We start from the raw sequence: 15,312 nt of genomic DNA, 5'->3' as shown, positions 1-15,312 counted from the left end.
TTATGTGTCCATGTGAAGTTGGTACCATCAATCTTCTCATTCTTCAATAATATGGCATCACAACCCACCTGATGAAACCATGTTTACCAAAATAATGTAGCAGGTAATATCATGGTATCTAGTTCAAACGCACTATTAACTTTGACTTATAAAACTTTCAGGGTAGTCTCATTTGTATCAAAGTCTGACACACATTCTTCAGTCACACGATACTCCATTATTTGCAATAGGTTGATTTTGCCTTTAGCACTGTAGGCACTAAATGGTATCACAATGGCTTCATTTTTCATTGTGATAGGGGTGTGGAAGTTGACACCACAACAAAAACTGTCAAAGGACTTCTGCCGAATGTGCATCATGCATTGCGGACAAATACATCATACAAGACTGCTGAAACTATCAGATGTTTTGGTGGTATGGACTAGAGATGTGGAGATAATGCCTAAGGTAGGCTCAGATCATAATCCAATCATGTGGAGATTTGGAAAAAATACTAAAAGGAGAGGATGGAGGATAAATGAAGACTTGCTGCAGATGGAAGAAAACATTGCGTTGCTACGAAGAGAAACCAAATTCTTTATACAGTATAATTTGAACAAGGACGTATCAACTTATAAGGTATGGGGCACATATAAAGCTGTGATTAGAGGAATACTAATGGATTTGAATGCAAGAGCAAGGAAGAGAAAGGAAGAAAAGAGACTTGAAATTATGGAAAAAATTAAAGCTAAAGAGATACAACTTAAGAAAAGACCAGGGAAAAAGAAAATATATCAGGATATGAAAATCCTGCAGGAACAATTGACAGCAAAGAATAACAAAGAATTGGAGTGGAATTAAAAAAAAAATGAATCAGAAGTCATTTGAAGGTGCAAATAAACCTGGGAAATATTTAGCGTGGCAGTTTAAGAAAAAAAAGAAGAAAACCATAACTAAGATTCGAGAAGAGGATAATATATTGATGGAACAATCTGCCATTAGTAGAGCCTTTTTTTAAATTTTATGCAAAACTGTACCAAAAAAAGGAGGTGAACAGAGATTCGATAGCGGAATATTTGGAGAAAATGAAGCTTCCAACAATTTCAGAGGAATGGAAAGAGAAGTTAAATAGGGAAGTGACAGAGGAAGAAATAAAAGAAGCTACACAGTCAACAAAATTAGGGAAAGCGCCTGGACCGGATGGAATAACAGCAAAGTTTTATAGAATGATGGCCAAAGACCTGACACCGTTTTTAAGGGAGGTGATCAATGGAATTTTGCAAGGTCAAAAGATTCCTGATTCATGGAATGAAGCTAATATATCATTGATCCCGAATGATGGACAGAATTTGACTAATGTTAAGAATTATTGGCCAATTTCGTTGCTGAATAATGACTACAAAATATTTGCGAAAATTATGGCAGAAAGGTTAAAGGGATGGATGTCGGAATTTATTGCAGAAGAACAGGCTGGATTTCTACCTAATAGACAAATTAAGGACAATTTAAGGACAGTAATAAACGCTATTGAATACTACAACAAGCACTGTGATAGGGAAGTTGGTTTCTTTTTTGTGGACGCGGAAAAAGCATTTGATAATTTGAACTGGGACTTTATGTTTGCCACTATGGAAAAGCTGCAAATGGGAGAAAAGTTCATACAAGCAGTTAAAGGAATTTATAAAGACCAGTGTGCAGCGATTGTAATTAATGATGATTTGACTAAAAAATTGAAAATAAGTAAAGGTACAAGACAAGGCTGCCCATTGTCTCCATTGTTGTTAATTTTGATTTTGGAAATGTTGCTGATCCAAATTCGAGAGGACGATACAATTCGTGGCATAAAAATAAAGGAATTTTCCTACAAAGTCAGAGCATTTGCGGACGATGTAATGTTGATAGTGGAAGATCCAATAGATAACATGCCAAAAATAATGGATAAAATAAAGGAATTTGGAGACTTGGCCGGATTCTATGTGAACAAAAAGAAGTCGAAGATATTGTGTAAGAATATGACGAAGCAAAAACAGCAAGAATTAATGGAGATAACAGACTGCGAGGTAACTAACAAAATGAAATATTTAGGAATTGAGCTGACTGCAAAAAACATAGATTTATTTTAAAATAATTACGAGAAACTGTGGCAACAAATAGAAAGAGATTTGATAAAATGGAATAAATTAAATTTGACATGGTTGGGAAGAATAGCAGCAGTGAAGATGAATGTGTTACCACGCGTTATGTTTTTGCTGCAAACTATTCCAATTATCTGAGACTTCAAACAATTCTACAAATGGCAAAGAAAAATTTCAGACTTCGTGTGGGCAGGCAGGAAACCCCGGGTGAAAATGAAAGTATTACAAGATTCGAAAGAAAGAGGGGGACTGCAACTGCCAAACATAAGATTATATTACGAAGCAATTTGTCTGGCTTGGTTAAAAGATTGGATAACGCTAAAAGACCGTAAATTGCTGGCCTTGGAGGGACATAAAAAATTGTTTGGATGGCATGCCTATTTGTGGTATGATAAAGTCAAAGCGGACTCTATGTTCTTGCATCACTATATTAGAAGAAGCCTTTTCACAATCTGGAAGAAATACAAGAATTACATGGGTGGTACCATATGAAGTAATAGATCCGAGAGCTGTTTATAATGAACAACAATGTTTAACTTATAAAGAGATAATGTCGACGGAACATAGAATATTAAAAATAAAGACACAAGACGAGTTATCTCCTCAATATGGATGGTTTCAATATAGGCAAATCAGGGATCTTTACAACTCGGACTGTTTAAGGGGAGGAATAAGACTGAAAAACTCGGAGCTAGAAGAAGTGGTCTTACAAGAAGGTAAAAAAGACATTTCGAAAATATACAAAATACTCTTAAAATGGCATACGAAAGACGAGACAGTCAAAGTCCAGATGGTGAAATGGGCAATAAACTTTCACAAAGAAATAACAATGGAATCATGGGAATATTTGTGGAAAAACACTTTGAAGACTTCAACTTGTACTAATATTAAAGAGAACGTTTACAAAATAATGTATAGGTGGTATTTAACGCCTAAGAAGATTGCGCTTGGAAATGCAAACATGTTGGATAAATGCTGGAAATGTAAAAAGCATGAAGGATCATTGTATCATATGTGGTGGACTTGTGAGGTAGCTAAGCAATACTGGGGAGATATAATAGAAATAATTAATGAGGTTTTGCAAACCCAAATAAATAAGAACCCAGAATTGCTGCTACTGAACTTGGGAATGGAAGATGTTCCAAAGCAGTATAGAACATTGCTATTTTACATGATTACAGCAGCAAGACTTTTGTACGCGCAGAAATGGAAAGTGCAAGAAATACCAACTACAGAAGATTGGATTTACAAATTGTTGTACATGGCAGAAATGGACAAAATGACAAGAAAACTGAAAGATCTTGATCCAGGAGAATATATCGCAGACTGGGGGAAATTGAAACAATTCCTAGAAAAAAAAATAGGATGTGAAAGGAGGACTGTGGCAGTTTGAGAATTATTAATGTGTGATTTTATAAAGGGGAGAGAGAAGTAACTTTACCATTAATGGGGAAATTTAGTTATTAATTAATCTAAGCTAATATTAGTATTAAGAAGAATGTATTAAAAATAGGCAGGTTAAACAGAGAGATGTAGATTAGATACATCAGTAAATTGGAGATATAGAAGAATTTGAATATGCTTAGAATAAGTGATACAATATATATAAGATTTAGAAAAATTATAGTTAAGAGTAACTTAAATAATAAGATGGGCTAAGGGTTGGAAAGCTGTTGGAAGTCTATAAGGAGGGGGGAAAGGGTGGGGGTTGATATAATTTAGGTAAGATGGGGAATTTGTGTAATATTCTATGTACTCACCAATAAAAATTTTTATTAAAAAAAAAAAGAAACTATCAGATGTTTGAAGACAATCATCATGGTAGTGTCCTGTTTCAAAGTCTAAGACAAGTTGTTAAGAAGCAATCATGCCAGATTTATGGTCCTATTTATTGGGATGGAAATTAAATCAGCTCCACCCAGTCACCCATAAGGACTTCAATCTCAGCACAATGCACATGGGGGGTGGATGGAGCACATGAATACAACCTTTCACGAGGTCTGTAGCCATCATCTAGAGAAACATTTCACATGGAATCTACCAGTCTTTAAGGAGGAATTTATGAACCAGCTTCATATTCTTTGTTCAGAGATTTTATGATGGAAAGATAGGATAAAAATATAAAATCAATACATTTCAGATATGTTCTATTATCAAACCTGTATTTTATGCCTTCCTTTAAACAAATACTTACTGTTCATCTCACAGCTCCTGCACAACCCCCCCCCCCAACAACAGAAAGAATGCTTGTATCTTAATGGTTCCCTGCAGAGGTACATAAAAAAAATCACACACAATCCTGTCTTGCCTTCTATCAGCGATAGACTACAGGAAACTATTGCATTATTCTTTACACTACTTTATAAATAACATATGGATCAAAAGAGAAGATGGTGGCACTTCTTGGTTTTGATGCGCTAATAGAATGCTAATAGAATCCATGGCAGATCAGGGGGAAGGGAGAATTAGGTCTCCCTCCACAGTTCCACCAAACCAACACAACTTCTCCCACCCTGTGTTGTCCTAAGAGTCCTCAAAGGAAAGATAAATGAATCCCCATCCATTTTCTAACAATAACTGTGTTTATATACCATTCAAGACAGATTAGTACCCCACTCAGAGTGGTGAACAAAGTCTGTGTTGTTATCCCCACAACACAAATGGGGCTTCGAGGAGTGGCTTTCTCAAGACCCCCTACTGAGCTCATGGGAATAGTGGGTTTTAAACCAGCAGAGTGCTGTTTGAAACCTAGCTATTTCATCACTGGACTGAGGCCCACAACATTCTAGAAGAAAAGGTGATAGTTGCTGGCATAAACTGCTTTTGAAAATTAGATGTCATCAATGATTGATAGCATTAGAATTATTTCTAATTTGTCACAATAAAGGACTTTTATTTATGTTTGCTTCAAATCAAAAGACTTCCACTCCCTTTTCCATAGAAAAGCAGCCTTGACTTCATTATCCTCAACAAGGGTTTTGAAACATGCAGAAATGAGCTTCTTTTATGCCATTCAAGTTTTACTTAAAACCAAGTTATTTAGGAGGGACACATACTAAAGCACAATTAAAAACTATTCAAAAACATGTGAGAACTCTGTCATACAACATGCAAAGAACTAGGTATTCAGATGACTTTCCTCTGACATGGATCTGCCAACACCATGGGACAACAGCACATACTACTGTGAGGTCAGAGCAACCACCAAGGTTTAAAATCTATTGAGACCCAACCCAACTGGAGTTTACCTGAAAGCCACAAACCTAGTTTATTTCTCGGCTTGTGTGCTCCTTCATTCCTCCCACCTTCAGCATGCAACCACTGAACAGTAACTACAATTTGCCATGTCTGAATGTAGGCACATTAAACTGAAGATTGAGTCTTTCTCTCTAACTGAGATTATTAGCCATCTGGTTACTGGGAAAGAAACAATCCTCAATTTGTTGATGCCATCATTCAGGTATCAATGAATTATGAAGACCGTGGACCATGTGAGAAGGGGGTTATGTGCAAGCCTGACATGAAACCAGGATCATATACACTACAAATTAAGTCAAGGTTTGTGGCACCTGAAAACAGTCTTAGCCTCTTGCTGCTTTACTTCTCCTGTTAACTACCTGCAGATAGTTGCAGTGCACAGACCAAGGCAATGGGGACAGACTAATTTTTTTCTCCAGGATCTACAATACAACTTGACCCATATGTGAACACCCTAGTGTTAAGCGAGACTTGTAAGTGAAAGAACATGAAGCAAGTATGAATGTCTCTCTTTTAAAGAAAAAGCTTGATTTACTATGCAATATTTCTCTAAAAGCATCTACTGTGCTACTTCTGTGCAACATTAACAGTTTGGTGTGACAATGTACTTTCTAAACGAACTGCTGACATCATCTACTTTTGCTATTCTAAACCAGTTTGTCTACATTCAGAATAATAATGAAGTTAACTAGCTGGCTCGCATACCAGCTGTTCCATAAACCAATTAGGATTTTGTAACAAATTAAGTTGGCATGACAGGTTATGATGAGCATACATGCATATATATTTATATTCTATCGAAAGAGGTTATAGAACTGTTGCTAAATGCCATGCATAGTTGTGGTTATGTCTTCCAAATTTCTCAAGCAACCAGAATGTTTGGGATTATACAACTTTTCACTCATTTCTACTAGTGAGAGTGTGCTGAAATGATCTGTACAGTTTGCCCCACCTGGATTACCAAACATTAAGTTTCAATACGCCCTGACCTGGATAGCCCAGGTGAGCCTGATCTCATCAGATCTCAGAAGCTAAGTAGTAACCAAGTAGGCCTTGGTTAGTAATTGGTTGGGAGACCTCCAACAAAGACCAGGCTTGCAGAGGCAGGCAATGGCAAACCACCTCTGTAAGTCTCTTGCCATAAAACCCCCACCAGGGGTCACCTTAAATCAACTATGACTTCAGGGCTCTCTATACACACACACAAGTTTCAATACAGTCACCAAGAAATCTATTTGGAGGAAGCCTAACAGCCTTGTGTATGCTCTTTCATCAGAAGTGAGTAGAGAGGATGTTTTGTTCATAGTATGAAAATGAAACATAACAGGCTGGGATCCAAATCCTACTTTACATGAGCAGACTGCTTTCATGAACCCATGGGAGATGAAATTTCCTGCTGGTGGCAGCTCCTTATACCTTATGAGGAAATGTCCCTGGAAAGGGGAACTGAGAAACCCTTATGCAACTGTGTCATCACTTATGGCACACTAGAAACCTGGTGTTGCCATCAAGCCACAGTAAACAAACGATTCAAATTTGAGTAGTCTTAGTCAAAAGTCCAAAACTTTTGAGTTTTTCAAGCATGCCAGGGGCTAGCCTGTTGGGTAAAAAAGAATTTCAAAATACAGAAACTGCTGTAACTGATACCTGCCTGAACCCAGTAGATGAGGGGGTTGTATTTATTCAGTGAGGGAAAGGGAGGATTTCTTTCATTACTTGGGAGTTCTATAAAGCCACAGCACTGAGAACTGGTTAAGAGGTTGAGCTCCCAGAAGATGCTGGTTCTGAAGAGGAAAACATAAAGGGAAGAACATGTTTCTAGCCTAACATTTTAGATTTGGTGGTGTCAAAATCAAGAATATGCTTTTTGTGTTACTGCACTGCATTCTAAAAGCTGTTCCCCACTTCTTCTGTGCTGTTTTCAAGAGTTACTTTATTCATGAATAGGTTTGATAATTCTGTTAATTACAATGATTATGAAACAATGAAATTGTATCACTGTAACAGTTAAGAAATGTTTCTGCAAGTTTCTGGCTTTTATCCCAGAACACCAAGGCCAGACTGCACTTAGAACAACTATACAAAAGTTTATTAGGAGAGTCCAACTGTTACACCTGACTTCGATAGTCCAGATAGCCTGATATCAATTGGAAGCTTAGCAGGGTTGGCCCTGATTTGGATGGAGCCCACCAAGAAAGGCCAGGGTTGCTACACAGAGGTAGGCAATGGCAAGCCACCTCTGAATGTCTCTTGCACTGATAACCCTATAGGGGTGCCATAAGTCAGCTGTGACTTAATAGCAAGCACAAACACAGTTAACCTAAGAAAATGTAGTCCCGTTGTAACTCTTTTGCAGATAAAATTGCTCACATACACCACAACTTAGATGACATGGTTGGTACAGTTCAATCTCAGGAGGCATTACTGGAGAGCAGTCCAGTCCTAGCTGCATAGGGAACTTTTAGTTGGTGAGGACTGATGAAGGGGACAAGCTGCTTAGAAGTATGTGGCTCACCATATGCAGGCTTGTCCCTTTCTCTTTTATGGCTGTTGGTTTGGTTGAACAAATCAGGCAGTAATAAATGACTTCGCAGGACAGTGCAGTTCCAACTGCTTTGAAAAAGGTGGTTGAGACCCCTCCTGCAGAAGGTATCCCTGGACCTCAAGGATCTAAATAAATATCATCCAGTGGCCAACTTCCTTTTTGAAGGGCAAAGTTCTTGAATGGGTGGTAATTATACAGCTTCAGGTGACTTTGGAGAGGATAAATTATTCTGACCTATTTCAGTCTGGATCCTGGCCTTGGTTTGGGACAGAAACACCCTTGGTCTTTGCCATGAAAGTTACAGGGGAGTCTGTCCTTGTTGATTCTCCTGGACCTCTCAGCAGCTTTCAATGCTATTGATCATGGTATGCTTCTGAAAAGGCTGGCACTTCGGTTCACTTGTACTACTCTTTACTTGGCCAGCCAATTCCAGAACGTAGTGCTAGGGGACTGCAGCTTATACCACTGCCATTTATGCTATCACATCCCAAAGGGTTTTTTCCCCTTGCTATTTGACATCTACATAAAACCACTGAGAGGGATCAGGGATTTGGAGTGAGGTGCCACCAATATGTGAGTGATACCCAGCTCTATTTCTCCTTAATAACTGACTGAGTCTGGGGAAGTCCTAAATAGGGCCCTGAAGATAATGGTACATACAAGGGCCAATAAACTGAAGCTCAATCCAGAAACGATTGTGGAACAAAGCTGCTCAAGGACGGAGGAATCAGCCTGTCTCAATTGTGGTAACCAGGCTACTGTGATGGGTGGGATTCAGGGATCCCACCACCCTTGAGTGCTGGCTGCCCAATTGTTTCCAGGCACAATTCAGAGTGCTGGTTCTTACCTTTAAGGCCCTAAACTGCTTGGAGCCAGGGCACTTGATGTTCCACCTCCTCCCAAACTGTCCAGTACTCAGAAGCCATGCAATAAAACACAGGGATTTTTCAGTAGTGGCTCCTCATCTGTGCAGTGACCATCCCCTTGAGGATTGTTGGTGGCTACTATATTTTAGGTGCTTGGCTAACACTTAAGAAAAAACACATTAAGGAGCTGGTCTTTTAAACTGGTTTTCATAGTCTGCTTCTAGCCTGATGTTATAAGAGACTTGTTTTGAGTTGCTGTATGTTTTAGGTTGTTTTTATGCTCTTGATAGGTTTCCAGTAGCTTTAGCGTTAGAAAGTACAGCATTTCCCCCTTGATCCAAAGATCATATTCTTGAATGTATGGGATACTTTTGAAATTCCACAAATAAGAAAAGATCTAATTAGCAACCTTTTGGTTGTAGCTAAGAACTTGCTAGCTTTACATTGGAAATCAAAGACGGTTCCCACAGCAGAAAAATGGTTAGAAAAAATATGGGACCACTATATACAAGAAAAAATACATGACGAATTATACCAGAGTGAACACTATTTGAAAGAAACTGATTTTATTTCAAAATGGTTACCGTTCATTGAATTCATTTCCAATACAAATCACTCTCCACCTAAGCGTTTACTTTTTGTTACTCAGATTTGAAGCAACGACTATCAAATAATTGAAAAAAAAATGCTAGTTTTCTTTGTTTTAACTATATTGGCATGACGTTTATTATCTAATTTCCTTATTCTTGTATAAAAACTAAAGCATTTCACAAATTTCACATCTATGCATATAACTGTATATAGTTCACTAAGACTTTGTTGTTGTTTTATTTTACTTCTGTACATTGTTTTTGTTTGTTTGGTTGGTTTTTTTAAAAAAATAAAAAAAAATGGTTAAAAAAAAAGTACAGCATTTATGTTCTCATGGTTTACTCTGTAAGCTGCCTTGAGCATACTGTATGAAGAAGCAGCGTGGAAATTGTATAAAGTTAATTAATAGATGGCCCATATGAAAAATTTAGCTACACTGCTCCCTGTCCCCAACACACACAATGTTGCAAGGCTAGGGAGAAAGCAGCCTTGACACCTACCCTTGCTAAAAGAATACACAATAATAGGAAAAGATAAGCTGCCATCTACATAGTGGCACTCTTGGCTTTACTCATCATGACTATTTAATCATAGTTACTTGAAGACTTGTTACTTGATTAGTGTACTAGTTCAAAAGTACAATGCAGCATTGTGAAGCCTGATGTTGCCTATTCCTACACTAATATACTTGAAGTTTCAAAGACTCAGGAGTATCGATAACACAAAAATGAAAACAAGGCAGCCAACCATACATCATCTCCTAACCAATTAATTCAAACTTTTGCTCAAGGTATACTTTGAGCTGTGTCAGAAGACTTAAGGGCACTAAATAATTCAAGACAGCTAAGCAAGAGCAACACTACATATGAAGACAAGCCCCTGCAAATAGAAAAAAATATTTCCAACAATCTTAAGGATAATTATTGTTTAGCAGCAGAACATGCCCCATCTTTGCCAAAGTTTCATTAAGTCCCAAATAAATGCATGTTTTGTCTCTAGTTGTTACATTCTTCATGCTCAGAAGAAACCACCAGGAATGTAAAAGGAGGAAGGGACACAAAGAACACTCCCTGACTCAAGAGACACAATTGAGATAACACACAATATAAGAGAACCCGTAAATTAGTTGGTTTTGAAACCAATGAGGTTCTTTGCTCCCACACTTCCAGGTGATTATTCAAGAATATTATCATTCTAGTAGTTAACACATTCCTCTGCTTTCCCACCCTAGGTGTAACAACCCCTAATTTAGAACACTCATTTTTGTGCCTGCTGTTTTACTTAACCAAAATAGCTTGCCATTTTCTACTTTTAACAGTAGCCAAGGTACCCGTGGACTACAATTATATCCGCATAATCTCTTCCTTACTAAGATGATTAGACAAGATCTTTATTTTCTGCTTCTAACACACTCTCCAGCCCTTAATGAGACACCATACGACTGTGAGAACAAATGCAGATCTGTGGTCCTGTAATCAAGATGAGTAGGACAGGGGTGGGAATTATATACCCCATGGTACAACTGGGGGGGGGCACTCCCTCTAAAGACGAACACATCAAATCAGATAAAATATATTTTGTGGGCAGGGGGCAAGCAGGGATCTTTAGGCTGAGAAGGTACACAGGTGGTAAGAAAGCTGAGACAGAATTAAAGACTGGTTTATAGTTTCATCATCAGTCTTACTGAATAGCAGTTACAGAAAAGTTAAGGCTTTTTTCCAGCACCAGCAATAATGGTCATACTGACAACTATACTGTACATTATTAGCAAGTAAAGAAAAAGGTGAAAATGATACTAGGCAACAAGCAAAGATGAGTGTTTTTGGTCATTCTGAAACCAAGAAAAAAGCCTTTGGGGTTTGTCAGAAAAACAGTCTTATGCAAATTGAGACAAGTAATATGTATCTTCTAAGCAAACTTAAGGTTATTTTAAGAACACAATGTATTTATGTATGATTTAGCTAATGTATAATACTATATTTGGTATATTTACAAAACTTAGAAGAATCCAAATATTAGGCTAACATACTCCAAACTGGAGATGAAGCAGCAGGTTGCATCTTAAAGAACCCAAGCATATTTTAGGTTGATCCTGTTGGACCAAGAAAAGGAAGAGTTTGCAGTCTGAAATAATCAACACTGCAATCATAAATGGAATTCTTTTATTATTTTTTAATAAAAGAAATTCTTTTATTATCCAGATTTAAGGCAACTCCTCACCATATAGCCAGCATTATCCAGAAATATAAAATCTTGGCCATCTGGGGTAAATCAGTGGTTGCTTAGTTAGTGTGTATACTCCAATCAGCAACCCCTACTTCAAACAACTTCCATCTCTTAAACTTTTTATTTTTATCTCCATGGATTTCAAAGAGCTGAAAATCTGCACTTACTGAAATACGTTTTCTATTACTTCCTATGTTAATTTGTTTCTTGATTTGCATATTTCTAGAGACCAGTTTCTTTCACACACTGAATAAGATGGTGGCATCTGGAGCAGGTATGAAAATCCTAAAGACGTGCCTGTCAGCATGATGCACAAATTGCAGTCGCTCAACATGCCAGTTTTTTGTATAGTTACTGGCGTGCCAGAAATCTTTGTAAGGGAATAAGGAGCAGCTAAAACAATTTTATAAAAAACTGCTCCAAAAAAGCATTTCACTTTTTCTAAGAAAAAGTTTCAACAGTTTTCTGGGTTTTTTGCTGATGGAAAAACTGAAAATTCAAAAAAGTTCCCTCTATTTCCCCAGCTTTTAGGTCTCTTCACCCTTAGCAGGAGACAGGCTTCATTACTCTTGCACATATTTTACATCATTGTAGTGTCAACCGTGAATGCATCCTCATGCATTAACATTTTGAGTAGGAATAAAAAAATGCTGTTGTATTTGGGAGCAAAAGAATTTTAATTCAGAAGCTTCTCAAAGTGTAATCCTGAACCATCAGTGCAGTTAAGAAAAATCACTGGTTAACAATGAAAAAGCAAATCACAAATGAAAAAGCAAATCATAAAGGTAAAAAAAGGCAAATCTGTTTTGTTCAAATGTTCATTATATTAATATCCAGGTCCTTTGGGAAGCTCAAAGTAACATACATGAATGAAGTTGAATCAGAGGTTAGCTGCAGATATGGTCAGGCTTAGCTTCAGAAAAATAAGAATAATTTGAGTTAGTGCCTGGACAGTGTCTAAACTAAAAAGGAGCCTGGACAGAGTAAGTCACAAAAGAATTGAGGGAAGAAGAGACAATGACAGGAGGAACAGGAATGTTAACAAGAAGAAGAGGAAAGTAAAATAATGAAAAGTCTCACACACAACCTAGGAAAGGAGTCAAAGAACATGAGACTGGAAGAAAGGGGAGATTACACAGTCTTCTGAAGAACAAGAACTTATGGTAGGTGGACTGTCCCCCTTCATTTTATTTCTTGACCGTCTACTACATAATCTGTTTCTCTTCTAACAGAAATCATTACAATTTGTTCTAACTTCTTCCCATATTCAGTAGTATCAAGTGATTCATTGACAGCATTACTTCCATGTATTTGGTACCATCTCTCTCTGCTCCCCCTTACTGTGGGCATGTGGGAAAACTAAGAGCAAGGAGGGAGCATAAACTCAGAGACTCACAGCCATCCTCAGTGAATAAATCTGCTTCTCCTTCATGTCACAATGTTAGTACTAGTCTTGAGAAGTGGTGGCAATACACAAAAGACATTTTTATTGCCAGACCAACTAACAATGTTCCTTAACCCACAAGAACTTTTACCAGTAAATCATGAAACATGTAGGAAATATCAAAGAAGAAATCTGACTGTGGTTTATACCACAAGATACTTCAAGTTATGTAAGTTGCTTAGTAAAGTGCTTTACTCATATGCTTATTTGACTAAATTAAGCACATGTGTATTAACTGCAACCACAAGAATATGATAAAGTTCTAGTTTTTGGAACTCAAGGAGTTGCCAGGCCTTAATGACTCTACTATCAAGGAAGTCTATCCCAGAAACTCTGATGTGGGTGATACAATACGTTTTAGAAATTTGAGATACCTAATTCCAATTATTTTGCTCTCTTCCACCCAGTTACTTCACAATTCTCTCTTTATTCTAGACATTTTTAAAGTCTTTTCAAGGACTAAATGCACAACCCATGAACAATACATTAGTCTGTTAAATAGATTACTTGGTAACTACACCCATGCCAAACAGCCATCATATAAGACTTTCAGTTCTTAGTTCATAGAAGCACCAGACCTTTCATGAAATATACGGTCAAAAGAATTGCTATTCTTCAGACTATGGATCTAGGTACCTTTTGTTTTTCCGGTCGTTACCACCTACTCTTTCAATTTCTTTTTCTGAATCTTAATGTAAGTCCATAAACCACACTTCCCAAATCAGTCTGAAAAGTACTTGGGCAAAACACACACTCAGGTCCCACTGATTCTAACAGGATTTACTTCTACAGCTACATGTTTAGATATCACTGCATGGTATCTAAACTTGTGCATGGTTTAACACCATATTAAACAGAAAACTGAAATAAAGCAGATGTACCCCTGACCTGGATAGCCCAGAAGATAAGCAGGGTTGGCCTTGGTTAGTGGATGGGATGGGAGACCTCCAATGGAGTCCAGGGTTGCAGAGACAGGCAATAACAAATCACCCTGAAAACCTCTCTAGGGGTTGCTATAAGTCAGCTATGACTCGTGGGCATTCTCCACCACGACCAGATCTAAGTAGTGCCTGAATGGAGGCTACCTGCAAACCCTACATGAGCTTTGTAGAAAAAGTGAATCAACATTTACAGTCCAATTAGACACATAAGAAATTCTGGACCCAATTTGTGATGTGTACTATAACAGAAGAGGGTGGGAGAGAGGGGGATTCAGTATGAAGCGGATTCATACAAATTTGGACTTTCTCCTCAGGCTCAGGCGGAATCATGTCTACTCCACCAGAACCAGATAAGCCTTATTAGAGTACAAAAGTAACATAAGCCCCTTACCATCCTAGGAGTCCAAGCTTATCAAAGGCTGATGTCCCATAAAAATCCGCTGAAGCCACAATGATTTCTGAAGCCAGCCCCCTCCCCAGCTATAGAAGCCAGGAGGGGCACAGGAGGGAATGGCAGGAGAGGCTGCCACCCGGGTGGGAGGCTTCATCTCGCCCCTGGGAAAGGCCCGAAGGAAGGAAGGCGCTCCGAAAGACAGGGGACCCCGCTTCTCTCTCTCTCTCTCTCACACACACACACACACCTCGAGCAAAGAAGCGAGGCGCACCGCCGGACCTCCCTCGCGCCCACTTCCTTCGCCTTCCCCACGGGTCGTTACCAAGGCAACCGGGGGGAGGCGGAGACGGCTGTCTTGCCTCTGCCCACCCCCTCCCCCCGCACAGGCGCGCTGCCACTCACCTTGCTGCAGTAGGGGCACAGGCTTTTGCTGAAGATCATGACCCGGTGGGATCCGATCAGAGCCTGCACGCGGAGCTTCAGCGAGTCCCAATCGGGCATCCGGACTTGGCCTGGGGGCGGCATGTCCGGCCTTTGCCCAAACGAAGCCGGGGCAAAGAAAGCCGCTACTACGGCAGCTACGGCCACTGCAGGGAGGCGAAGAAGGCGGTAAACGGGCGCATGCGCAAGAGAGACAGCTCTGCTTAACACCGCCCTCCTCCTACTCCGCTCGGAAAAGGAGTTGCAGGAGGCGGGGACAGGGCCCGCCTAACGGCCAAAGGGACATTCACGTGCTCTGCGCTTCGGGCGGACCAATAGGGTTAGGCTCGTAGGGGTGGGCCAGATGATAGGGAACGAATGAAGGTGGCTGGGGGTTTAAAGGAAGAGGCGACAGCCCCTCATCAAACGCCAACGAATTCCTGGAAAGTCACAAAAGCTCTTTCCCTGGAAATCTTGTTGGCCTCTAACGGGCCCCTGGACTCAAATCCCCCT

At 39.1% G+C, this 15,312-nt stretch overlaps 1 protein-coding gene across 1 annotated transcript in view; it reads right to left on the bottom strand.

Moving 5' to 3' along the window:
* The window catches only part of TXNRD3 (thioredoxin reductase 3), a 41,073-nt gene extending 26,068 nt beyond the window's left edge, over positions 1-15,005 (bottom strand). Inside the window, exon 1 of the mRNA XM_054976876.1 lies at positions 14,782-15,005. Coding sequence (XP_054832851.1) covers positions 14,782-14,904 — 123 coding nt within the window. The 5' untranslated portion in view covers positions 14,905-15,005. The remainder of the gene's footprint in view (positions 1-14,781) is intronic.
* Positions 15,006-15,312: the final 307 nt, after the last annotated feature.

The sequence above is a fragment of the Eublepharis macularius genome, chromosome 4 (assembly GCF_028583425.1).
Source record: "Eublepharis macularius isolate TG4126 chromosome 4, MPM_Emac_v1.0, whole genome shotgun sequence".
NCBI lineage: Eukaryota > Metazoa > Chordata > Lepidosauria > Squamata > Eublepharidae > Eublepharis > Eublepharis macularius.
The sequence above is the reverse complement of the archived record's forward strand: the minus strand, read 5'-3'. Positions and strand labels throughout refer to the sequence as shown.